The sequence below is a fragment of the Trichechus manatus genome, unplaced genomic scaffold, assembly GCF_000243295.1.
Source record: "Trichechus manatus latirostris isolate Lorelei unplaced genomic scaffold, TriManLat1.0 scaffold00001, whole genome shotgun sequence".
Taxonomy (NCBI): domain Eukaryota; kingdom Metazoa; phylum Chordata; class Mammalia; order Sirenia; family Trichechidae; genus Trichechus; species Trichechus manatus.
Window position 1 is genome coordinate 43,263,673 of NW_004443937.1, and position 26,349 is coordinate 43,290,021.

Consider the following 26,349-nt stretch of genomic DNA (forward strand, 5'->3'; position numbering starts at 1 on the left):
TCTGCCTTCGCTTGTTGCCTATGTTCTGGCCACAATGGTCTCCCTGCTCAGACATGCGTAGAGCACGCCCACACCCCGTCCTTCACCCACGCAGTCTCCCATCTGGGAACACTTCCTCCATTTCTTAGCATAGTTGCCTCCCTTCCGGTATTTGTGTCTCACCTCAAACGTCACTTCCTGAAGCGGCGTCATCTGGGACAAGTGCTTGCTCCTGGTCACTTTCCACCGCGCTTCCCTGTTGGCTTGGTTTTCTCTATGTCTGTTTTGGTCTGTTTTCCGTAGCATTAATTGTCAGTGCCCGAAACCATTTAGGTTTGTTAACGTGTTTGGTGTCTGTCTCCTGCACCGGAATGTCACTCCTGGGAGGGATTCTAATCATCCTGTTCCTTGCTGTACCCTCAGTACCCAGAATAAATGTGTATTGACTCACTCCTTAAAAGCCCTCAATCACTTCCCATTTCTCTGAAGATAAAGATCCAGAGCTTTAGTTTGGTCTCTAGGACCCAGCAGGCCTGGCCCTTGCCTGTCTGTGTAGTTCATCACACACGTGCATCTCTTTGCCTCTGCCACCTTGGCTATCCGTACGTTTTCAAAGACATCAGACACTTTCCACCTCGGGGCTGCTGTCCTTGCTGCCTTATCTGCCTAGACGTGCCTTCCCCAGATCTTCACATGTGTGCTCCTTCTCTCTGTTCAGCTCCTGGTCCCAAAGACCCCGCCAGGCAGGTCTTTCCTGAGTCCTCCATCTAAAGGTGACCCTCACCCTTGGTCATCTATCCTGTCACCCTCTTTTATTTTCCTCAGAGCACTTGCCACTAGCTGGAATCATTTAATTTATTGGTTTTCTTGTTCTTTTACCAGCCTCTCCCACGGCGTTTTAGGGGTTACATTAGTTCAGGGGTTTTCGTGTTGTTCACTGCGGTATCCCTGGTGCCTACGGCAGGGCCCGACACCCGGTAGTCATTCAAATAATTGTTGAATAACTGAATAAATACAACATCCTGGGAGGTAGCAGTTACTCCTGTTTAACAGGTGAGAAAATGAAGCTCCGAGAGGTTTTGTCAGCTGCCCGTGGGCCCCCAGCTAGTAAGGGGCAGAAAAAACGAGAAACCAAATCTGTTGCCACTGAGTCGATTCCAGCTCAGGGCGACCATGTGTGTCAGAGTAGAATTGCACAGCGTAGGCTGTAATCTTATGGAAATAGATCACCAGGCCTTTCTTCTGTGGCACCACTAGTGAATTTGAACTGCCAGCCTTTCAGATTAGTAGACAAGCTCAAATTGTTTGCACCAGGAAGGGGCAGAGCTAGAATTTAAATCCAGACTTGTCTCAAAATTGCTCTCTGTGCTTTTAGCTCTTCTCCTTGCTTTTCTCTCCTGCTCTGCTCTCTAGCTCCATCATTTGCTTCTGGACTCCTTTGAGAACTGTACGTATTGTCACAGAAAGCAAAGCAGCAACTGTGTCAGCCTATTATACTTACGTAGGTGGACACACACACACACACATGCAGGCACAAGTAAAAACCAACTTCCCTTTCCTCATGTAGTATTAATCCTATACATCCAGATATTTGACAACATACAGCAGAATTAAGACCAAACTAAAAACCCAACCATTGCCATTGAGTCAATTCTGACTCATAATGACCCTACAGGACAGAGCAGAACTGCCCCACAGGGTTTCCAAGGCTGTAAATCTTTATGGGAGCAGACTGCCACAGCTTTCTCCTACAGAGCCACTGGTGGGTTGAATCACCAACTCTTCTGTTAGCAGCCGAGTGCTTAACTGCTGTGCCACCAGGGCTCCTTTAGAATTAAGACGGCTATACCAATAATTAGGCTCAAACATAGTAATGATTGTGAGGATGGCACAGGACCCGGCAATGTTGCATTCATTCGTGCGTGGGGTCACCATGAGTCAGGGCTAACTCAATGGTAGCTAACTACAACCACAACCTCCGACCTACTGTATCAAAATCTGCATTTTAACAAGATCGCCAAGAAATTCAAATGCACATAAAAATTTGAGAAGCGTGCTCCAAGACATCAATGAGTACAAAGAAAGCAAAGAATTCCTACACCTCCCAACACCATTTGAGAGGAGTTTTCCTCCTTAAAAAAAAAAAAATGAAAGAAAACCCCATTGCCGTCGACTGGATTCCGACTCATAGCAACCCTGTAGGACAGAGTAGAACTGCCCCATAGGGTTTCCAAGGAGCGGCTGATGGATTCGAACAGCTGACCTGGTTAGCAGCCATAGCTCGCTGTAGCTCTTAACCACAGTGCTACGGTTATTTCAGACTGAAAAACTTAAAAGTGCCAGAGAGTGGCCGGAATAAATCCTAATGTTTGCTGCCACCCTGTGGTGAGAAGTTCCATCCTGGGCAGACTTTGCTCCTCACGAAATAAATGGGGAAATGGTGGAAGGGATGGGTGGTTTGGGTTCCCACGTTTCTCAGCCATGAGCTTTGAGAGATTGCTAAAGCATTCCGAGATGTAATGAAACAACCCCAACAATAACTGACCTTTTCATGTCTGTCCCCCAGGGCAGAGAACCTTCAACTCCAGCTGGAGATCTAGCAGTACGTATTTCTGTACTGGTATTGCTACAGATTCTTTCCTCTTTAGGATTCAAACATGCACGTTCTGAATGGGATAACCAATTTGGGTGTGATAATTCGTTACCGACCTAAATGGGGGTAATTAGAAAATCACGTTGCCCACTTCTGCATTGCCTTGCCCAGGAATGTATTGCTGTGTTCCACAAAGCGCCTCAGAATTTTCCACAGTTCTGTTAAATGCATCATTGGTGACCTCTGTGAGGTGGTAAACACGGTCAGCCCTGCAAATGATGTCTCTAACACTTGGAAGGGAATAAGGAGAAGACTCCAGAAATTTCCTACATACTTTACCCCCAAGAGCCCAGAAGTTGAAAGTGCCTTTTGCCACTAACTGGGTGATTTTGTTTTAAGGTTGTTTTTAAGATCTAAAGAAATCCAAAACGGCTACTTCCTGTAAAGCTGAACGCAATGGATCAGCCTCAGCCATGCCTACTGGAGCCCTCTAAGGTTACCTACGGAAAAGTTGGCGAGTACCGAAGATTTCAGCAGCAGAGAAAGAAAAACGTCTCATTCAAAAGGAAGGGGATTGCAAGGTAGGCAGCAGGGACTCACTTCTTTTCCATGGAATGAAGGTCTTTGGATGTTGCATTAAACAATATTTGCTCTGATGATTAGGAAAGGTAGCGTCTCTTTTTTAAGAACTGCCTTTAGAAATGAAGACTGTATGGGCTGGGGCAGGGGGTACATACTTAACTTTGGATCCGGAAACCGAGTGCCACAACAGAAACGTCATTGTACGGTCAGCAAAGTCTTAATTGTAACAGGGAAAATTCTTTCCGTTCCACCTGAATTTGAATTTCGATGTGACATATGAGACTAAAATAAGCAGTGATATTAAGTTGATACTTCAGTTCCAGAACTGTAGACATCCTGCCTCCTAAGCAAATAGTGTTATTTTGAAAATTCAGCGGCCCATTCTTCAAAGTAAGTACATGATCAGTGCTTTCTGTTCCTTTTCCCAGCAAGTTTCCTGCTGAAATATGTACTAACCGTATTTCACCTAAGTGCACTTTCTTTAATGGAACATTAAAACTATCTTATAATTGATATTTCTTGCCAATGGCAAAACCATAAAGACAGGTGTGAAATACTCCAAGCATGATACATTTTAATTTAGAAAGTCAGTGTGATGATTTATTTTCCAATTTCTTTGGGTTTCTCTCTTACCAGGTTCTTAATAATGGTCATGAGCTATACCTCAGACATGTAAGAAGTGAGGTGTTTTCACGAGGCTGGGGGCTTTAAAGGCCAAACTCCTTATCTTCCATGGACAAAATGAAATATTGCAAGGATTTCCACTTTCAGTAAGAAATAGGGGTTTAACATGGAAGCAATACAACCAAATAAATTCACTGCTAAATTCAGAGACTGCTTAGAGGTGGGCTTTTAACATTGGGGTTGGAGGGGGGAAGACTTCCTGTACCTCCAGAAATTGTATAATAGTTTTTTTGTTTGAGTGCGCGCGCGCGCGCGCGCGCGCGTGTGTGTGTGTACATATTTATGGTGGTAGATAGCAACGATTCCTTAAAAAGATTCTGAGAGGAATCCATGAAAGATGAATCCTGACCCATAATTTATCTTTGGGAGAATTAGAAAATGGTGGTCCTTCCTCAGGACACTTTACTGCCATCTGCTGGAAAAATATTGTAATAACTGTACCCAACTACATCATTATGTAACTGAATGCGAACAGCACACCCCAGAAGGAACCCTGGTAGTGCAAAGGTTAAAAGGCTGCTAACTCAAAAGTTGGTGGTTTGATATCTTGGGTGAAGGGTGAGACAGTACACAATACAGGAGAAACTAGCACAACTTGTACAAGGAAAGGTCATGGAAGCCCCATAGACACATCCAAACTCCCCAAGGGACTGAATGGCTGGGCGGAGGGCTCTGGGGACCATGGTCTTGGGGAACATCTAGCTCAATTGGCATGACACAGCTTATAAAGACAATGCTCTACCTTCTACCTTGGTGAGTAGTGTCTGGGGTCTTAAAAGCCTGTGAGCGGCCATCTAAGATACTCCACTGGTCTCATCCCTTCGGGAGCAAGGGAGAATGAAGAGAACAGGATACAAGGAAAAGATTAGTCCAAAGGACTAATTGTCCACAGCTACCAAGGCCTCCACCAGACTGAGTCCAGTACAGCTAGATGGTGCCCGGCTACCACCACTGACTGCTCTGACCAGGATCACAACAGAGGGTTCTGGACAGAGCTGGAGAAGGATGTAGAGCATAATTCTAAGTCACAAAAAAAAAGACCAGATTTACTGGCCTAAAGGAGACTGGAGAAACCCTGAGAGTATGGCCCCCAGACACCCTTTTAGCTCAGTGGTGAAGTTACCTCCGAGGTTCACTGTTCAGCCTGGGAGCGGACAGCCCCGTAAAACCAAATGAGACTAACGAGGTACAGGAGTCCAGTGACAAGGGCTAGAACGCAGAAGGGGACAAGGAAGCTGGTGATAGGGAACCCAAGGTTGAGTAAGGATATTGTTGATGTGTTGTGAGATTGTTAACCATTGTCATAGGGCAACATTTGTAGTAACTGTTAAATGAGAAACTCTTTTGTTCTGTAAGCCTTCATCTTAAGTGAGAATAACAGCACAATTCGAAGAGCGTAGTCAATGTCACTGAACTGTGCATGCAGAAATTTTTGAAATGATGTATCTTTGGCTATGTGTATTTTCACCAAAAAAAAAAAAAGGTTGAGAAGTTAGAGGGTTGATATGTTGTGGGGTTGTTAACCAATGTCATAAAACAACGTGTACTTCTGTTTCATGAGAAACTATTTGTTCTGTAAGCCTTCACCTGAAGTACAATAAAAAAAAAAAAAAAAAAAAAAAAAAAAAAAAAGTTGGCGGTTTGAACCCACCCAGCATCTCTGTGGAAGAAGAGATTAAACCAAACCAAACCCGTTGGTGCTGAGTCAATTCCGATTTCTAGCGACCCTCTAGGACAGTGTAGAACCGCCCCATGGGGTTTCCGAGGCTGTAATCTTTGTGGAAACAGACTGCCACATCTTTCTGCCACAGAGTGGGTGGTGGGTTCGAACCATTGACCTTACCGCTGCTCCACCAGATCTCCTCCCCCCTAGGAAACCCTGTGGGGCAGTTCTGCTCTGTCACATGTGGTCGCCATGAGTCAAAATCGATTCAACGACACAAAACAACAAGAGCGCATCCTAGAAGTTGTGTATGAGGCTTTACATTGGTGGTTCAGTAGTAGACTTCTCACCTTCCTTGCAGGAGGTCTGGGTTCAATTCCCAGCCAAGGCACCTCACGCACAGCCGCCACCTGTCTGGGAGGCTTGCCTGTTGCTGTGAGGCTAAACAGGTTTCAGTGGAGCTTCTAGACTAAGGTGGACTAGGAAGAAAGGGCTGGTGGTCTACTTTTGAAAATCAGCCAATGAAAATCCTACAGATAACAATTGTTAGACCCACAACTAATCATAGGGACGGCGCAGGACCAGGCAGCATTTTCTTCTGTTGTGCGTGAGGTTGTCATGAGTCGAGGTCAACTCTAGGGTCGCTAACAACAGAACTAGTGTATGTATGACTTGTAGAATTTCTTTTCTTGGTCTCAAAAGGGAGGCTGCTGACCCACAAGGACTCCCTTGTTTTGACCTCTAGCTTGTGCTCCCTCCTTGCCTTTTACATTTTCCCCATACAGATCTGATCTACAGGGTAATGCTTATGTCCCAAGATCATAAGTCATTTCCTTTTATTCTCACATTTCTGAGAATAATATGCCCATTTTCAAATGAGAAAACCAAAGCTTATAGAGAATAAAAATCATGCCCAAGATCACACAGCTAGGAAGTGTGATGCTGGGTTGAACCAAGACCATTTCCCTACAATGCCTGGGCAGTTACCAAACTATTCCCATGTATAATTACAGATGATAATGAATGCTTCAGGTCCAGTTTAGAGCAGTGTTTCTCAGAAGTGTGGTACACAAACTATTGGTGATACTTAAGACATATTTGGTAGACTATGATATGAAGAACATTTATTTTAAAATTTTAATCGTTATGAATTTTTTAAATCCATATGAGAAATATGTATATAAATATTATAGAGCCCTGGTGGTACAGTGTTTAAGAACTTGGCAGCTAACCAAAAAAAAGGTTGGCCGTTCGAATCCACCAGCCACTCCTTGGAAACTCTGTGGAGCAGTTCTACTTTGTCCTGCAGGGTCGCTATGAGTCAGAATCAACTCAGTGGCAATGGGTTTGGTTTTTTCTTTTTTTTGGTTTATAAATATTATGTATATAATATATATATATACTACATATATCCTGGGATTTCCTGGATACTATTGCTCTGGATGAGACTAACAAAAAAAAAAAAAGTTAATTGAAGGAGAATATTCGGTAAATAATGGTATCTTGGTATAGGTAGTATTCACTGTGGTGTAGAGGTTAACAGCACAGACCTTGGAATCAGATCACCTGGGTGTAAATTACTTAATTTTTCCAAGCTTTGATTTCCTCATTTATAAAATGGAGATGTCGGTGTGGGGACTTTATCTACATGAGTGTTCTATGTAAATGAAGTATTTGGGGCCTCAGAAGTACATATTTCTCATTGGCTACCATAGCAGATTCTCTCATCACTATGGCCTCTGAACCGCCAAATTTTGCAAAAACAGTCTCAACTACCATTGAAATAAGATCGCCAAATGTCATGGATTGAATTGTGTTCCCCAAAAATATGTGTCAACATGGTTAGGCCATGATTCCCAGTATTGTGTAGTTGTCCTCCATTTTATGATTGATATAATTTTCCTGTTATGTTATAAATCCTAATATTTGCCTGTGGTTAATGAGGCAAGATTGAATTATGTTGAAGAGGATTAGGGAGGGACATAACACCCTTGCTCAGGTCACATCCCTGATCCAATGTAAAGGGAGTTTCCCTGGGGTGTGGCCTGCACCCCTTTTACCTTACAAGAGATTAAAGGAAAGGAAGCAAGCAGAGAGTGGGGGACCTCCTACCACCAAGAATGAAGAGCAAGAGAGCACATCCTTTGGACCCAGGGTCCCTATGCTGAGAAGCTCCTCGACCAGGGGAAGATTGATGACAAGGACCGTCCTCCAGAGCTGAGAAGAGAAAGCCTTCCCCTGGAGCTGATGCCCTGAATTTGGACTTGTAGCCTACTGGACTGTGAGAGAATAAATTTCTCTTTGTTAAAGCCATCCACTCGTGATATTTCTGTTATAGCAACACTAGATAACTAAGTAAGACAACTACCGTAGCAGATTCTCTCATCACTATGGCCTCTGAACTGCCATATTCAGCAGAAACAATCTCAACCACCATTGAAATAAGTTTGCCAATTTGCCAATATGGAGTAATGTATTTTAACAGTCACAGAGTGGGATTAAAATCTTCATCCTACACTTGGCTGCTTTATTTAACCTCTCCGTGTCTTAGTTTACTCATTAGTAAAATGAAGGTAATAATATATGCTATCTCTTTCGGTGCCATGAGGATTAAATGAAATAGTGGTTCCGATGTACATACTGCAGTTTGGAGACAAAAGCCAAATAGTTGCTTTGACTTTATTTTCCTGTGATTTGATTCTTGGTCTTTTATTTCTGTTTTCAGAGTCGTATTATTTGTTCACATTTGAAGTTTGGGTTTTAATGACAAATTATTCATTTTTAACTTTTCAATTTCCTTAATGTACATTATTTTTATTTTCTTTAGATGGCATAGAGCTACGTCCACCAATTTGGTAAAACAAAATGTATTGGTCCCCAGAGAGGAATCATCCAGTGATAGTGACATGGAATTTCATGAAAACCAGCAAAATAAGAAACAAAATGTGATGAAGAAGTTGAAGACCGCTTTGGGGAAGGTTCTATCATACAAGTACAGAAGGAAGCCAGCAAGTGTCAGCAGAGAGAGCTCCACTATCCATAAGGAAGCCCTCCTTTCAAACACGCAGAGTCTTCTTCCTAGAATTGTCAAGTTATTTACCAAACCAAGAATGAGAAAGCTCTCACAGAACGGTAATCAAAGGCAATTTATCATTAAGCTTCAAGGCCAAGAGGAAGAGTGGCATTCGGGTGGATTTTCTTGTTACTCAAAGCACTGGAATAGATTGCCTTTGAAGTCCCTCCCAGTTCAATTAATAAGTAGTCTAGTCAGGTCTAAAATTTCTTTTTATTTGAATACATACACATACATAGATTCTAATGTATATTCATCTATATGTTCCTACACCACCAGTATCAGGTGCCGTTGAGTCGATTCGGACTCATGGACACCCCGTGTGTTGCAGAGTAGAACTGTGCTCCATAAGGTTTTCATGGCTGTGACCTTTCAGAAGCAGATCACCAGATCTTTCTTCTGAGGTGCCTCTGGGTGGATCTGAACTGCCAACCTTTCAGTCAGTGGCTCAGGGCTTGACCAGTTGTACCACCCAGGGACTCCTATATTCATATGTATATATATGTGTGTGTGGGTGTGTGTATATATATATATGTATGAGCTGGAATCAACTCAACAGCAACGGGTTTGGGCTTTTTTGGTTTATAGACATATATATATATATATGGAAACCCTGGTGGCGCAGTGGTTAAGAGCTCAGCTGCTAACCAAAAGTTCGGCAGTTCGAATCCACCAGCCACTCCTTAGAAACCCTATGGGGCAGTTCTACTCTGTCCTATAGGGTTGCTATGAGTTGGAATCGACTCGACAGCAATGGGTATGTATATATATCTATATGTATATATATACACACACACACATATATTCACATATATATGTGTATATGCATGTGTGTGTGTATATACATATACTAGAAAATCAAACTAAAGTAGGAATTTTCATTTTGTTTTGTCTCTGGAGTCAGCAGTGATGTAGCCTTTCAAATGGCCACTCCCACAGAGTTGAGGTTGAGGGTGTGTGAGGATTAAATGAATCAAATTTATGATTGGTAAGTCATGAAAGGTATTTATTATATTGACGTTCCTCGGCACTTTGTGGAAGAGTCCACTTTTGAACTGCTGAGTCTTTTTTGCAGCGTAGTAGTGCCGTTCTTTGGGTCCTGTGAGTTGTGATTAGCAATACCACCACTGTTTGCCTTCTTGTCTGTAACTTTCTAAGGTCCTTTGCGGTACCGCATCCGGAAACGTCTCCAGTCCTTAGAGAACATGTAGGGAACCCACACACAACCTTCCATTTCACTTGGAGATCAGGCTGCAAACCTGGTGGGTGCTTTTTCAAAAAAACATCCTGATTGTTTCCAGCTGACTGATTGCCCTTTCAGACAAGCTCTCTCTGCTGGAAAAAAAGCAGTCACTAATACAAGCATCCAAGCATCCAGCAATTACCTGGGATGGATTGACCTGTATATTTCTGTTGAAAATAGCAAAGAGGACATGCTTCTGTAGTAGTGGAGCTGGAGCTGGAGAGTCCAGCAGGAAACAAAGGACCAAATTTCTGCTTCTAATCTGTGCATTGGTTTATTTTTGTCTCAGTTGGAATGACAAATCTCTAAACTAAGATTTCTCTAGCAAATATGCCTACCCATTAGGATGGATCTCCAACATCATTACCCTGCCTTTTCTGTTGTCCCAAGATAGGAGCTCTTTCCTGTTGACTCCATAACACTTTTTTCTATTTAACAAACATTTCCTAAGCACTAATTATATGGTGTTGGCGAAGAATATTGCATATACCACAGACTGCCAGAAGAAAGAACAAATCTGTCTTGGAAGAAGTACAGCCAGAATGCTCCTTAGAAGCAAGGAGGCAACATTTTGTCTCACATGCTTTGGACATGTCATCAGGAGGGACCAGTCCCTGGAGACGGACTTCATGCTTGGTAAAGTAGAGGGCCAGCAAAAAAGAAGAAGACCCTCAAGGAGATGGGTTGACACAGTGGCTGCAACAACGTGCTCTAGGATAGTAATGACTGTGAGGATGGCGCAGGACCAGACAGTGTTTCATTCCGTGTACATAGGGTCATTATGAGTCGGAAGTGACCCAACAGCACCTAACAACAAGAACAATTATATGCCAGCTACAGTATTTGGGATAGAGTAGCAAATAGGATAGACATGGTCCCTGCCCTCATGGAGATATAGCACAGAGGGCATTCAGACATTACAGATAGTTACATCTGATGCAAAAGTAAAAGCAAGAGGGTGCTATGGAACATCATGGGTGCTCTAACCTAACCTGGGAGGGGGTGTCAGGAAAGACCTCCCTAAGGAAGGGACAACCAAATTGAGATATGAAGGATGACTAAGAGTTAGGTAAAGAATGGATGGGGAGAACAGTTGCCTAGGAAGGAGGAAGAATATGTTTAAAACCCCAATATCAAGAGAGCATAGGGCATAATTAAGAAATAAAAGGAATCCAGTGTGGTTGGAGCAGAGAGATCCAGGGAGATGCTGATGAATAACGAGGTGGACAGCGTGTTGTAGGCCATGTGAAGAATTTTTAACTTTCTCCTAATGGTGATAAGAAACCAATGAATGCTTTCAAGCTGAGGATCATTATAATCTGATTTGCATTTTTAGAAGAGAACTCTGGTTGCAGAGTAGAGACTGGACTGGAGGAGGGCAAGAGCAGATGCAAGCAGTGGTGTTACTGGGGTTGGTGTCACCCAGGGCGGTAACTCATGGTGTCACCCCCCCCCGCCCCTCCCACGGACCTCCTCCTGTACCAGCCCATACAGAATCCTTAGTAATGTTTTCTGTACTAATGTTACTCATAAATCATAATTCCCATATATCACTGAATATAATGGCAATAGCAGTGACATAAAGAACTAGCAAAATTAAAATTACACTTTTAAATTACAATATCATACACATAGCCTAAATGTACTTATATTTATATAGTTTCTTGTGGTTAAAATGAAAATTCAGTAAGAAAACAAAAGAATTCAAAGTAAAAACATTTAAGAACTACATCAAAATTATGTTCATTTTAACATTAAACTTTACTGTTACATGAAATACATTAATGGATTAGGTTTGCATAATCAATAACAGCCCAAATAATGTAGATGTTATAGACAAATGCATATGGAAATACATTGATAACTGAAATAATATCATAAAAATAAACAGGAACAAGTACACAAGCATTTCAGTGCTTAGTGAACATCTTGACTAAATGAGAACTTTGCTTTCCTGGCCTTCAGAGCTGTGAACTTGTGAAGGACTTCATCAAAATCAACACATTTCGTCAATTCACTTTTTAATGTGTCACTATTTTTCTAAACAATAATTCAAACTTAAATCCTGAAAATTTCATTAAAGTCAATTATAGATTTGCAAGACAGGGATTTTTTAAGGAAAATTTTAAAAAGGCTAAAATTTTTTAAAAACTGGACTTAGTTATATTTCTAAACATGTATCGAGAAACATAGCATTTCTCCCACTTCATGTTTTAAGCTGTCAATTTTTCTATTTAGCTATCAGAGTTATATAATCAATAATTGTTATACATGTAAGTTTATTACCAATTTTAATCATAGAATAATATGTGATATAGTTGCAAATGGCTTAAACATAATATTTCTTATATGAATACTAACAACAATTTTTTGAAAAATCTTTCTACACTGAATTACATTATTAGTAAATGAGAGGAAGCCTTTTTTTTCTCCTTTTCCTTTAATTACTACTTCATTGTCTAAAAAGTTATTGATAGAGGTTTACAAATACTAATTACCACAATACTGTAGCTAAAATACCAGATAATCTGACAAAATTAGCAACTATAAAAACACTGGCAGCAACAAAAATAACAGTGTGCACTTGTAGCACGTGCGGACGAAACCATGTGATTCGAAGCGACATTGTAATTGGGTAGTAACGACAGCTCTGATCTGAGGCATTTTTGTTGTCAGGCGCCCTTGAGTTGGTTCCAACTCCCTAGAGACCCTACGTACAACAGAACGAAACACTGCCCAGTCCTTTGCCATCCTCACAATCCTTATTATGCTTGAGCCCATTGTTGCAGCCACTGTGTCAATCCATCTCGTTGAGGGTCTCCCTCTTTTTCACTGACCCTCTACTTTACCCAGTATGATGTTCTTCTCCAGGGACTGGTCCCTCCTGATAACGTGTCCAAAGTGCGTGAGACGAAGTCTTGCCATCCCTGCTTTTAAGGAGCATTCTGGATGTACTTCTTCCAAGACAGATTTGTTCGTTCTTCTGGCAGCCCATGGTATATTCAATATTCTTCACCAACACCATAATTCAAAGGCATCAATTCTTCTTGGGTCTTCCTTATTCACTGTTCAGCTTTCACATGCATATGAGGTGATTAAAGACACCATGGCTTGGGTCAGGCACACCTTAGTCCTTAAAGAGACATTTTTGCTTTTGGAACACTTTAAAGAAGTCTTTTGCAGCAGATTTGCCCAATGCCATATGTCATTTGATTTCTTGACTGCTGCTTCTATGGGTGTTGATTGTGGGTCCAAATAAAATGAAATTCTTAACAACTTCAATCATTTCTCTGTTTACCATAATGTTATTTATTGGTCCAGTTGGGAGGATTTTTGTTTTCTTTATGTTGAGGTGTAACCATACTAAAGGCTGTAGTCTTTGATCTTCATCAGTAAGTGCTTCAAGTCCTGTTCACTTTCAGCAAGCAAGGTTGTGTCATCTGCATATCGCAGGTTGTTAATGAGTCTTCCTGCAGTCCTGATGCCCCGCTCTTCTTCGTATAGTCCGGAGGCATTAGAAAGTTCAAAATGTAAATTAGCATAGTGTTTTAGCCTTGTAGATACATTGATACACGTAAGCTGGGCTTAAGAAAAAATTTTTTGTTGTTATAACTAACTAAAATCCAAACACCTTGCTGTGGAGTCGATTCTGACTCATAGCGACCCTATAGGACAGAGCTATAAGTAGGACTCGACTCGATGGCAATGGGTTTGATCTGGTTTTTTTAGACTTATGATACTGGTTTTTTATTTATGGTAGTGTTACAAAGTTCCTTTATAAATGTGTTTACTGAGTGAGAAATTGAATTGAAATAAAGAAAAATATTAAGGAGCACAGGGTTCACGCAGTTCCTGGAAATGGAAAAACTACCAAGTTGGTATGTGATTGACAGCCTGGAGCCACATTGTTGGGGAATAGAGTTAAACTTTGCTTCGATCAACAAGTACTCAAAAGGATAGCCTTACACTTAAACCAAAAATCAAACCCGTTGCCTGTGAGTCAATTTTGACTCACAGCCACCCTATGAGACTGAGTAGAACTACCCCATAGGGTTTCCAAGGAGCGGCTGGTGGATTGCTCTTAACCACTGTGCCACCCACAAAGGTGAAAGGAAAAAACACTGCAGTACAAAATTTAAGTCTCAAAGAGAAAGAGGTAACCCCTCATCAAGACTGGGCTGGCGTCCACTGAGGTTAGGGCATGGCAAAAAGAAAAAGCATCAGACTAGGAAAAGCACAGCTACTCGTTGTATTTACCCCCAAGGAAAGAGCAACTGAAGCAGTGCGTGATGCTGTTTATTCAGAAAATTTTCTAGTGTGAAGAATTGTGCTTTTTACAAGTTTTTTCCCCGTTTCTCTAAGGGACTATACGATTTGATGTGGTAGAAGCGGAGACAGAGTCGATAACCCAAGGGAATACACTGCTCCGGGCCAGGAAAACCACCAGGCGGTTGTCTGTGACATCTGTTCCCTCAGGACTGCAAAAGGTAACGCTGCCTCGAAAGACTTACGTGTGTGGCATCATTGGTTGCTGTTGATGATGATGGTAGGCGCTGTTGAATCGATTTTGACTCATAGCGACCCCATGTGACAGAGTCGAACTGCCCCATAGGATTTTCTAGGCTCCTTGGAAATTCTATGGGGCAGTTCTACTCTGTCCTATAGTGTCATTATAGGTCGGAATTCACTCAACGGCCACGGGTTTGGTTTTTAGGTTTAATCTATACGGAAGCAGATCACCCATTCTTTTTCCCATCCAGCTGCTGGGTGGGTTCGAACCACTGACCTTTCGGTTAGCAGCCGAGCGCTTAAGCTTTGTGCCATCAGAGCTCCTTATGTCATCATTTAGGGATTTTGTAAAAACCAAGTTCTCTCCTACTGCAGATCTGTCATGATAAATTGTTTAAATCTGCTGCTTATATCTCTTCTCCAAGAACATAGGCCACAGGAGCCAAGCTCTACAGGCCAGAGCCCTCTACACTGAGCTCCAACAGATCAGCTCCACAACAATCTGGGGAGCAGAATCTCAAGTCTGAGCTTTACACTGACTTTCTCAATTATTCTAGTGTCAAGTTAGTACGTTAGCAATTTAGCCTATCCATGCATGTTACGTGGCAGGAATTCACTAGGCCAGTGATATCCAATTCAATTTGCTACAAGGATAGAAGTGTAAATTGTCCAGCATAGTAGCTGTTAGCCACATGTGGCTACTGAGACCTTGAAATGTGGCCCATGCAACTGAGGAACTGAATTTTTAATTTTATTTAAAATGTAAATAGCCTCATGTACAGCAATCCAGGACTCTCCAAACCAAAGCTTTTACTTTTCTGTAAAGTATGTAAGTTCAAGCCTAAATTGTCCAGACAGTTTGTTTTTTTCTTGCAGGGGATCACACCCCTGCCCCCATAGGTAGCTGGGATTGGGGGACAGATAGTATCAAACGAACATGACTAGAACTGGGGCCGTGAGGACTGGCTGGAAGCTGCTGGCGGGGTGGAGAGGGCCTGGGCCCTGGCAGGTCCAGATTGAAATACAGCAGCTCGAGTAATACTCTTGTGTGTTAATACTCTGGGGAGGGGCAGGCACTTGGATGGGCCTAAAGCAAGAAGGTACTTGGAGTTGGGGAGTTGGAGAGGGGACAGGGGATGTGCAGTGGCACTTGGCCAGGCCAGGCCTGGGGTTTGGCTAGACTTTGGGGAGCGTTGTAAAACTCTGGTAGTGGCAGGCACTGACTCTGGGCTGAGTCTGTGTCAAACAGAAGTGGCTGCCCAGTGCTCATCTCAAAGCCATGAAGGCAGGAACCTGGACGATGCTGTTGGATCTGAGCCAGCTTCTTCCAGGCCTCTCCTAGCTCTTGTTCCTTCCAACGCATCTCTTTCTGCATTGCAATGATCCGGGCGGTGCCGCCAACCGCCTTCTCCTCCATCACCACCACTCATTCTCCTGGGCTTCAAAGCCTGCAGCCTCGGGGCTGCTGTCACAGGCTTTCTGAGGCTCGTGTCACTGGACGTTCCCAGCAGCCCAAAGCCCTTTCACTGCCTCGGAGTCCTGGTCAGCCGTGACTTTACAGGCCACAAGGGCTGTGGAGGCAGCTATCCAGACTATTTTTTAAAATAGAATCCTGAACTATTTACTCTTATTATTTTAATATGGCCCCCACGTGTCTGTCAGTTGAGCTTGTATGTTGCTGTGATGCTGGAAGCTATGCCACTGGTACTCAGACACCAGCAGGGTTGCCCATGGCGGACAGGTTTCAGCTGAGCTCCCAGACTAAGACAGACTAGGAAGAAGGACCCAGCAGTCTACTTCTGAAAAGAATTAGCCAGTGAAAACCTTATGAATAGCAGCGGAACACTGTCTGATATAGTGCCAGAAGATGAGCCCCCCAGGTTGGAAGGCACTCAAAAGACGTCTGGGTAACAGCTGCCTCCTTAAAGTAGAGTCAACCTTAATGACGTGGATGAAGTCAAGCTTTTGGAATCTTCATTTGCTGATGTGGCACAACTAAAAATGAGAAGAAACAGCTGCAAACATCCATTAATAATCTGGAACAGGGAATTACGAAGTATGAATCTAGGAAAATTGGAAATCATCCGAAATGAAATGGAATGCATAAACATTGATATCCTAGGCATTAGTGAGCTGAAATGGACTGGTATCAGCCATTCTGAATCGGACAGTCATATGGTCTACTGCGCCGGAAATGACAACTTGAAGAGGAAAGGTGTTGGTTGCATTCATTGTCAAAAAGAACATTTCAAGATCTATCCTGAAGTACAACACTGTCAGCAATAGGATAATATCCATACACCTACAAGGAAGACCAGTTAATACAACTATTATTCAAATTTATGCACCAACCACTAAGGTCAAAGATGAAGAAATTGAAGGTTTTTACCAACTTCTTCAGTCTGAAACTGATCGAATATGCAATCAGGATGCGTTGATAATTACTGGTGATTGGAATGTGAAAGCTGGAAACAAAGAAGGATTGGTAGTTGGAAAACATGGCCTTGGTGATAGAAATGATGCCAGAGATCACATGATAGAATTGTGCAAGACCAATGACTTCTTCATAGCAAATATCCTTTTTCACCAACAATAAACCATGACTACACACATGGACCTCACCAGATGGAATATACAGGAATCAAATCGACTACATCTGTGGAAAGAGACGATGGAAAAGCTCAATATCATCAGTCAGAACAAGGCCAGGGGCTGACTGGGGAACAGACTATCAATTGCTCATATGGAAGTTCAAGTTGAAACTGAAGAAAATTAGAACAAGTCCACAAGAGCCAAAGCACGACCTTGAGTATATCCCACCTGAATTTAGAGACCATCTCAAGAGTCGATTTGACGTGTTGAACACTAATGACTGAAGACCAGACGAGTTGTGGAATGACATCAAGGACATCATACGTGAAGAAAGCAAGAGGTCATTAAAAAGACAGGAGAGAAAGAAAAGACCAAAATGGATGTCAGAAGAGACTCTGAAACTTGCCCTTGAATGTCAAGTAGCTAAAGCAAAAGGAAGAAATGATGAAGTAAAAGAACTGAACAGAAGATTTCAAAGGGCAGCTTGAGAAGACAAAGTAAAGTATTATAATGACATATGCAAAGAGCTGAAGATAGAAAGCCAAAAGGGAAGAACACGCTCGGCATTCCTTATGTTGAAAGAACTGAAGGAAAAATTCAAGCCTCAGGTTGCAAGAGTGAAGGATTCTATGGGGAAAATATTAAACGATGCATCAAAAGAAGATGGAAGGAATACACAGGGTCATCGTACCAAAAAGAACTGGTTGATGTTCAACCATTTCAGAAGGTAGCATATGATCGGGAACCGACGGTACTGAAGGAAGAAGTCCAAGCTGCACTGAAGGCATTGGCAAAAAAACAAGGCTCCAGGGATCGACGGAATATCAATTGAGATGTTTCAACAAATGGATGCAGCACTGGAAGTGCTCACTCGTCTATGCCAAGAAATTTGGAGGACAGCTACCTGGCCAACCAACTGGAAGAGATCCGTATTTATGCCTATTCCCGAGAAAGGTGATCCAACCGAATGTGGAAATTATTGAACAATATCATTAGTATCACACGCAAGTAAAATTTTGCTAAAGATCATTCAAAAGCGGCTGCAGCAGTATGTTGACAGGGAACTGCCAGAAATTCAGCCAGATTCAGAAGAGGACGTGGAACCAAGGGATATCATTGCTGATGTCAGATGGATCCTGGCTGAAAGCAGAGAATACCAGACAGATGTTTACCTGTGTTTTATTGACTATGCAGAGGCATTCGATTGTGTGGATCATAACAAATTATGGATAACATTGCAAGAATGGGAATCCCAGAACACTTAATTGTGCTCATGAGGAACCTGTACACAGATCAAGAGGCAGTTGTTCAGACAGAACAAGGGGATACTGCGTGGTTTAAAGTCAGGAAAGGTGTGCGTCAGGGTTGCATCCTTTCACCATACCTATTCAATCTGTATGCTGAGCAAACAATCCAAAAAGCTGGACTATATGGAGAAGAATGGGGCATCAGGATTGGAGGAAGACTCATTAACAACCTGAGATATGCAGATGACACAACCCTGCTTGCTGAAAGTGAAGAGGACTTGAAGCACTTACTGGTGAAGATCAAAGACCACAGCCTTCAGTATGGATTACACCTCAACATAAAGAAAACAAAAATCCTCACAATGGGACCAAAAAGCAACATCAGTGATAAATGGAGAAAAGATTGAAGTTGTCAAGGATTTCATTTTACTTGGATCCACAATCAACACCCACAGAAGCAGCAGTCAGGAAATCAAAAGACGCATTGCATTGGGGAAATCTGCTGCAAAAGACCTCTTCCAAGTGTTGAAAAGCAAAGATGTCACCTTGAAGACTAAGGTGCGTCTGACCCAAGTCATAGTATTTTCAATCACATCACACGCATGCGAAAGCTGGACAATGAATAAGGAAGACCGAAGAAGAACTGACACCTTTGAACTGTGGTGTTGGTGAAGAATATTGAATATACCACGGACTGCCAAAAGAAGGAACAAATCTGTCTTGGAAGAAGTACAACCAGAATGCTCCTTAGAAGGAATGATGGCGAGACTACGTCTCACATACTTTGGACATGTTATCAGGAGGGATCAGTCCCTGGAGAAGGACATTGTGCTTGGTAAAGTACAGGGTCAGCGAAGAAGAGGAAGACCCTCAACGAGATGGATTCACACAGTGGCTGCAACAATGGGCTCGAGCATAACAACGATTGTGAGCATGGCGCAGGACCGGGCAGTGTTTTATTCTGTGGTGTGTAGGGTCACTATAGTTGGAACCGACTTGACAGCACGTAACAACAGCATTTTAATATGGAGCCCTGGTGGCACAGTGTTTAAGAGCTCAGCTGCTAACCGAAAGGTTGGCAGTCTGAATCCACCAGGTGCTCCTCGGAAACCCCATGGGGCAATTCCCCTCTGTCCTATAGGGTTGCTATGAGTCGGAATCAACTCGATGGCAATGGGTTTGGTTTTTGGTTGTTTAATGGATGTCAAAGGAGCTTTGGCACCCTGGTGTTGCAGTGGTTAAGAGCTCGGCTGCTAACCATAAGTCGGCAATTCGAATCCATCAGGCAGTCCTTGGAAACCCTGTGGGGCAGTTCTACTCTGTCCTACAGGGTTGCTATGAGTCGGAATTGACTCAGACGGCAACGGGTTAAGGAGCCTTGGTGGCACAGTGGTTAAGCGCTTGGCTGCTAACCAGAAGACTGGCGGTTCAAACCCACTCAGCAGCTCCACAGGAGAATGATGTGGCAGTCTGCTCCCGTAAAGATTACAGCCTTGGAAACCCTATGGGGAAGTTCTACTCTGTCCTATAGGGTCACTATGAGTCAGAATCAACTCGATGGCAACAGGTTTGGTTATTCTAAGTGCTTGAAAAATATCAACTCAGATAATCCCTGTAACAGCCCTATAAGGCAGGCAGCAATACTACCCTCATTTTAGAGTGGCCCTGAGAGGCTAAGTAATTTCCCCAGATAAATGGCAGAGCCAGGCTTCAAACCCAGGAAGACCTGGCTCTAGAGTCCTTGCTCTTTAACTACTATGGTATGTACTCCACTGCCCTATATGGTGGCCAGTAGTCACATATGGCTATTTAAATTTAATAAAATTGAAAGTACAGTTCCTCAGTTGTACTAGCTACATTCCAAGTGTTCACCACGTGCCACCAGTGGCTATCATGCTGGACAGCACAGACGCAGAACATTTCCACTTTCACAGCGTGTTCTATTGAACGGCACTGTTTTGGAACATTGCTTTCAGAGTGCTCTAATGTTTATTTTTAATTTTATCCCTGGTGTGCTAGCTCCTACTGATGTGCCCCTATTACGTGCCAGGCAACTTCTAGGTTTGGGAGCTAAGAGAGTGATATGATGGGCATGATCCTGCTTTTGTGCAGCTTACAGTTGCACGGAGGAGACAGACATTAAACCCTGGCACTGCGGAGCAGCGGCGTAAGAAGACTTGAATAAATGGTGCTGGGACAAGTGGACATCCATATGGAAAAAAGTGAAATCTGATCCTTATCTCACACCATACACAAAGATTAATTCCTGTTGGATTAGAGAGCTAAGTGGGAAAGGCAAAACATTAAAACTTCTGGAGGACAATAAGAATATTTTCATGACTTCAGGATAGAGAAAGACTTCTTACGGTACACAAATCACTGACATAAAGGAAAAGATCGACAAGTTTGGCAATGTTAAGAATTTCTGTTAATCAAAAGATCCTAGGCTGTCCACTGGCAGCCATTAGGCTGAATCTGGTGTAGAGAAGGGTTTTGTTTAGTGCTCAGAACGGTCTCAAAAATATATGTGAATTAGTCGCCCACGTTTAAAAATTAGGATATTTTGAACAAAACTCTGGATTTTCAGCTTTCTTTTGGAAAGTAAGAAGACTTGAAAACACTAGTTCCACACTTTTCTGGTGACAACCGTGGGAGCTGTGCAGATGCGGCCTCCTTTCGAGGAGGTACATTCTCTCCAGTTCACACGGGCCCCGAGTTGTCCTGCCTGGCCATTCTGGGCATGTGACTTTATGATAGTTACATTCAACAAACAACCACAGATTTGTGTAATTACCAAGTGTGATAAGTGCTTAGTAGGAAAAAAGTACTGGATTCTAAAAGAGAAAAAAAAGAGGGGTCACACTCCGATGGATTAGGGAAGTCTCTGCGGGGGGCACGTGAGCGGCAGGAGCTGACAGGGCAAAGCGGTGGTTCTGCAGACTCCCTTTGTAAACGCCTTCTTCAGGGAAAAGGCAGGACCCAGATGTGATCCCCCGCACTACTCTGTGGAGGTCTCACAATAGTCCTCTTGCTAAGTATTAAGCACAAGGGGAAGGAAAAGTGAACCCAATAAGACTTAAAATGCCATGTTGGCCAGAAGCCCATGACCTAGGAATGATATCCAATAGCAACACTATTAGGACAGGTACTTGTCACCAGCAAGCCAGGGACGATAGGAAAGCATCGAGCATGTGGTGAAAAGAACCCAGAGCTTTCTTTTTATGTTTGGAGATTTGTCTGCCGTGAAAATAAGGAAACCCGCAGATCAAATTAACGACTGGATCCAGTGATAATGAGCTTTCTGGGGCGCTGGTCCACCAACAGCCCCATGCTCTCACTGTGCTCAGTGGCTTACAGAGGCAATTTCTTCTTCACTCCCTTACCAATGACCTGCTTTTTTCCTGATGCTGTATATTCTTTCAGAGCCAGAAAATCTCATTTCTCTGCACCCTACAGATCTCTTCAAAGAGAGCTCTGGGCACAAAGGAGATACATGGGGCGTGGAGAATAATATGAATACCGTCTCCAGCCCAACGTTGTTTTGTGGCAAACGTTCAGTTTAAAAGAGAATGTCCCAAGGGTGAGAATTCTTATTTAAGCAGCGTCACAGGAATTAGGTTGGGATTTGCTAATCTGATGTGTTTTTGCATTTTTATGATAGGTTCCCTATTCATCAAAAAAGAGACCACACTTTCCAGCCCTTAAAAAAAAGAAACGTAGCATGGAAAGCATCCTCCGAAAATCGGATTTGACAGTAGGAAATCTTCAAACACAGGTAGTGGACAAAAGCTTTTACTTTTCTGTCTCAGAAGCATTGGAGGGACAGGCTTAGCTGAATGCACAGGCCTGCCAGACAGCACAGACTGGAACAAAATTAATGATTAGCATTAGGAAGCACCGCCAGTGGGGGGCATTCTGAGAGTGGCTAAAGCATTGCTAAGGGCTCCTAGGATGATGCTCTGTGCCTAATAAATACGAAGTCAATTCAGCCAGTGAAGGCATCATCCCATAGACTTCCTCTGAGCAGAAATGAGATTGTCTGTACCACTGGGTGGTAAATGTATGTTTTCAAGCTCTGTTTGCTATGACTTGAATTAGAATAACACTTTGGGACTTGTAAAACATCCACCAATTCCTGAAGTGATTTCTCAGGAAAAACAACCTCCCTTCGTTTTTGACAAGGCTTTCCAACACATGGCTTCATTTCCTTCTATCTGTCACAGGTGGATGACCTCATAGAAACAGTGGCTGATAAATCCAAGACGCTGTTGGCCCAAAGGCACGCTGAGCTTCAGCGGTGCGAGTATCTAGGGCATGAGATTCTTCAGTCTTCTAAGCAGTTCCAGAGGATATCCAAGAGAACCATGAGGAAGTATAAATTAAAAAACGTGTGTTTCCCATGTATCTGCTGCTGCTTCCAGCTTTGCTCCTGACTGTATAAAAGTTATTGTTGTAAGGATTCCTATCATTTAGTATATAATACTGAATAAATCTCTCTAGTGTATTAAGCAATAGGGCAAAACTTTTTAGAATATTCTGCCTAACAGTACTTAAGGAAAAAAAGATGCTTTTCAAAAATCTGACTTAATTCTGAGTCAACAGAAGTAAATTTTGGCTTTTGGCTTCATAATTCTTACTAATAATGAAAAATAGAAACATTTATCAGGGCATAAAAATTCTGCAAAGAAATTTCTCCTATGATTTGCCAGATGAAATTAGAGGAAGCAATTAAAGGTATTAGGACACTTTTAATCTGACTACTACTGAGCCAGTTTTAAACTTTTATTTTTAAAGATAAAAATTCTACTTATTTAAATTATAGGTGGGGTCAAGATGGCGGAGTAGTCAGACGCTTCCAGTAGACCTCTTACAACAAAGACCCGAGAAAACAAGCAGATCAATTATATACGACAATCTAGGAGCCCTGAACATCTAAGGCAAAGTTGAAGAACCGGACCGAGTGGCAGGGGGAGGCAGAGAAGGTTTGGAAGCAGGGAGGAGTTGCCAGACCTGACCCAGCCTGAGCCCTTCAGGCCTAACCAGCCCAGGGGTCAGTGGTTTCCACACAGCGAGAGACCCAGAGGCAGATAGTCTATGTGGCCACCCAGAACCAGTGAGAAGCAGCCCTTATCAGCGAAAGATAAGTACTTGCCTATGGCTTACTGCACAGATCAAAAACACTCCCCTTAGGGAAAAACCTCTCTCCCATTTACCTCCCAGCTCCCTGCTCTGCACCGGGTCCCGGACTGGCTTCAGCAATTGCCGAGTCCCCTGGGCCAGAAGTAGAATCCGTCACACACCCTGAGCCATTCTCCTGGCCTTGGAGAGTGAACAAATTAACAAATGGGGAAAAAATAAACTGCTGGCTCCCGTAAGTCAGGAACCCAGGATAGGCACAGCTCCTTTGCCTAGGCACAGGCATAAGGGATGCACGGACTCTGAGTGTCTTTCCCCCTGCAGAGACTTGTGTGGGCCCATCTCAACAGCATAGGCCCTCATGACCGCAGTACAAGAGGGTATATACTGGAACTCTAACTTCAACTGTTTCAGCTGTGAAGTGGCACAGGTTCGTGACACTTGACACTGCTCTGCCCATTAAGAAGGGTCTTCACCTACCCACAACAGGGGCCTGAGGACTGGTGGTTCCACCTATACCACCTAGCCACCTCCGATAGGGGCCCATGAACAAGAGGTGCCCCCCCAGTCCTTACAGCCAACAGCATTAGCTGCTCATAGTCTGGCTGCAAAACCCACCCACCTACATGCTCTAGGGAACAGGGACACACCTTCCTCCTGGACACTCAGGGGCTGCTATGAGCCCCCTGCCTTGCTGACAGTGTGTCCCCCTGCTGCAGCCTACACCAATCACCCATGCCTGTCTAGGACTGTAGGTGAGAGCCTACACCACACACTTGGTGGCAATCTACCTGGGCACCTGAGCTGAATCCATACAGGAGGAGTGGGCAGACTCCTGAGCACACATACCTACTAACAGATCTAACTACCTGGTGACAGGACATTAGAGGTTCAAAGGTGCCAATAATCAAATTAGCTCATATAAGCAGCCTATTTGGGCATATCAAAACAAAACAAGAAGCTGGGACACAGTAAGCAAACATAAAATAAATAAATATAATAACTTATCGATGGCTCGGAGACAACAGTCAATATCAAGTCAGATAAACAGGCAATCCATGATAGCTTCAGCAAGCTCCCAAAATACAGAATCTAGAAATTTTCCAGAGGTGGAAAATTTCTTGGAATTATCAGAGGCAGAATACAAAAGATTAATATACAGAATTCTTCAAGAAATTAGGAAGGAAATTGAGCAAAACACTAAACACGCACGAGTGGAAATTAAAAAGATTAGAGAAGAGCATAATGACAAATTTAACAGGCTACAAGAATCCATAGAGAGACAGCAAACAGAAATCCAGAAGATTAACAATAAAATTTCAGAATTAGACAACTCAATAGAAAGTCATAGGAGCAGAATTGAGGCAATGGAAGTCAGAATGCATGAGATTGAAGATTAAGCACTGGAAGCCAATTTATTTGAGGAAAACTCAGATAAAAGGATTAAGAAAATGAAGAAACCCTAAGAATTATGTGGGACTCTGTCAAGAGGAATAACCTACGAGTGACTGGAGTACCAGAACAGGGGGTATTAACAGAAAATACAGAGAGAAGATTTGTTAGCAGAAGACTTCCCTGAAATCATGAAAGATGACAAGATATCTATCCAAGATGCTCATCGAACCCCACATAAGGTAGATCCCAAAAGAAAGTCACCAAGACACATTATAATCAAGCTTGCCAAAACCAAAGATAAAGAGATAATTTTAAGAGCGGCTAGGGATAAACAAAAAGTCATCTACAAAGGAGAGTCAATAAGAATAAGCTCAGACCACTCAGCAGACACCCTGCAGGCAAGAAGGCAAAGGGATGACATATATAAAGCCTCGAAGGAAAAAAACTGCCAGCCAAGAGTTATATATCCAGCAAAACTGTCTCTCAAATATGATGGCAAAATTAGGGCATTTCCAGATAAACAGAAGTTTAGGGAATTTGCAAAAACCAAACCAAAATTACAAGAAATACTAAAGGGAGTCCTCTGGTTAGAAAATCAGTAACATCAGACAACAACCCAAGACTAGAACACAGGACAGAGCAACCAGATATCAACCCAGACAGGAAAGTCACAAAAATAAATCAAAGTTAAAACACTGAAAATAGGGAAACAGATGTCAATATGTAAAACATGACAACATTAAAACAAAAAAAGAGGGACTTAAAAAATGTAGACACAGATTTTGCATATGGAGAGGAAGTTAAGGCAATATAAAGAAATAAAAGACTGGTATAAACTTAGAAAAATAGGGGTAAATATTAAGGTAACCACAAAGGAAACTAACAATCCTACAAGTCAAAATAAAAACTTGAAAAATATAAAGACTTAGCAAACACAAAATCAACAACAGTGAAAAAGGGGAAAAGAAAATACATAAAGAAAAATGACTCAGCACAGAAAATTAAGTGGAACAAAGAAACTGTCAACAACACACGAAAAAAAAGACATCAAAATGACAGCACTAAACTCATACCTATCAATAATTACACTGAATGTAAATGGACTAAATGCACCAATAAAGAGAGAGTGGCAGATTGGATAAAAAAACATGATCCGTCTATATGCTGCCTACAAGAGACACACCTTAGACTTAAAGACACAAACAAACTAAAACTCAAAAGGGTGGAAAAAATTTATCAAGCAAACAACACTCAAAAAAGAGCACGACTGGCAAAATTAATCTCTGACAAAATAGACTTTAAAATAAAATCCACCAGAAAGGATAAGGAAGGACACTATATAATGATTAAAGGGTCGGTACACCAGGAGGACATAACTATAATAAATATTTATGCATCCAACGACAGGGCTCCAAAGTACATAAAACAAACTCTAACAACACTGAAAAGAGAGACAGCTCCACAATAGTAGTAGCCACGTCAACTTACCACTTTCGGTGAAGGACAGAGCATCCAGAAAGAAGCTCAACAGAGACACGGAAGAGCTAAATGCTACAATCAACCAACTTGATCTCATAGACATATACCAAACACTCCACCCAACAGCAGCCAAGTATACTTTCTTTTCTAATGCACATGGAACATTCTCCAGAA

General features: G+C 42.5%; 1 protein-coding gene across 1 annotated transcript; it reads left to right on the forward strand.

The window, feature by feature from the left end:
* The first annotated feature begins 3,028 nt into the window (after positions 1-3,028).
* Positions 3,029-23,019, forward strand: CUNH3orf49 (chromosome unknown C3orf49 homolog). The gene is made up of 5 exons (XM_023734748.1): positions 3,029-3,153; positions 8,329-8,633; positions 14,180-14,304; positions 21,827-21,940; positions 22,389-23,019. The coding sequence occupies exons 1-5, from the start codon at positions 3,029-3,031 to the stop codon at positions 22,596-22,598; spliced, it is 879 nt and encodes a 292-aa protein (XP_023590516.1). The 3' UTR covers positions 22,599-23,019.
* Positions 23,020-26,349: the final 3,330 nt, after the last annotated feature.

Excerpts from the sequence above, each read along its gene's own strand:
- CUNH3orf49 (XM_023734748.1), top strand. The coding sequence starts at position 3,029 with ATGGATCAGCCTCAGCCATGCCTACTGGAGCCCTCTAAGGTTACCTAC. Across the intron at positions 8,634-14,179 it reads GAGAAAGCTCTCACAGAACG|GGACTATACGATTTGATGTG; the intron begins GTAATCAAAGGC and ends CGTTTCTCTAAG. Across the intron at positions 14,305-21,826 it reads TTCCCTCAGGACTGCAAAAG|GTTCCCTATTCATCAAAAAA; the intron begins GTAACGCTGCCT and ends TTTTTATGATAG.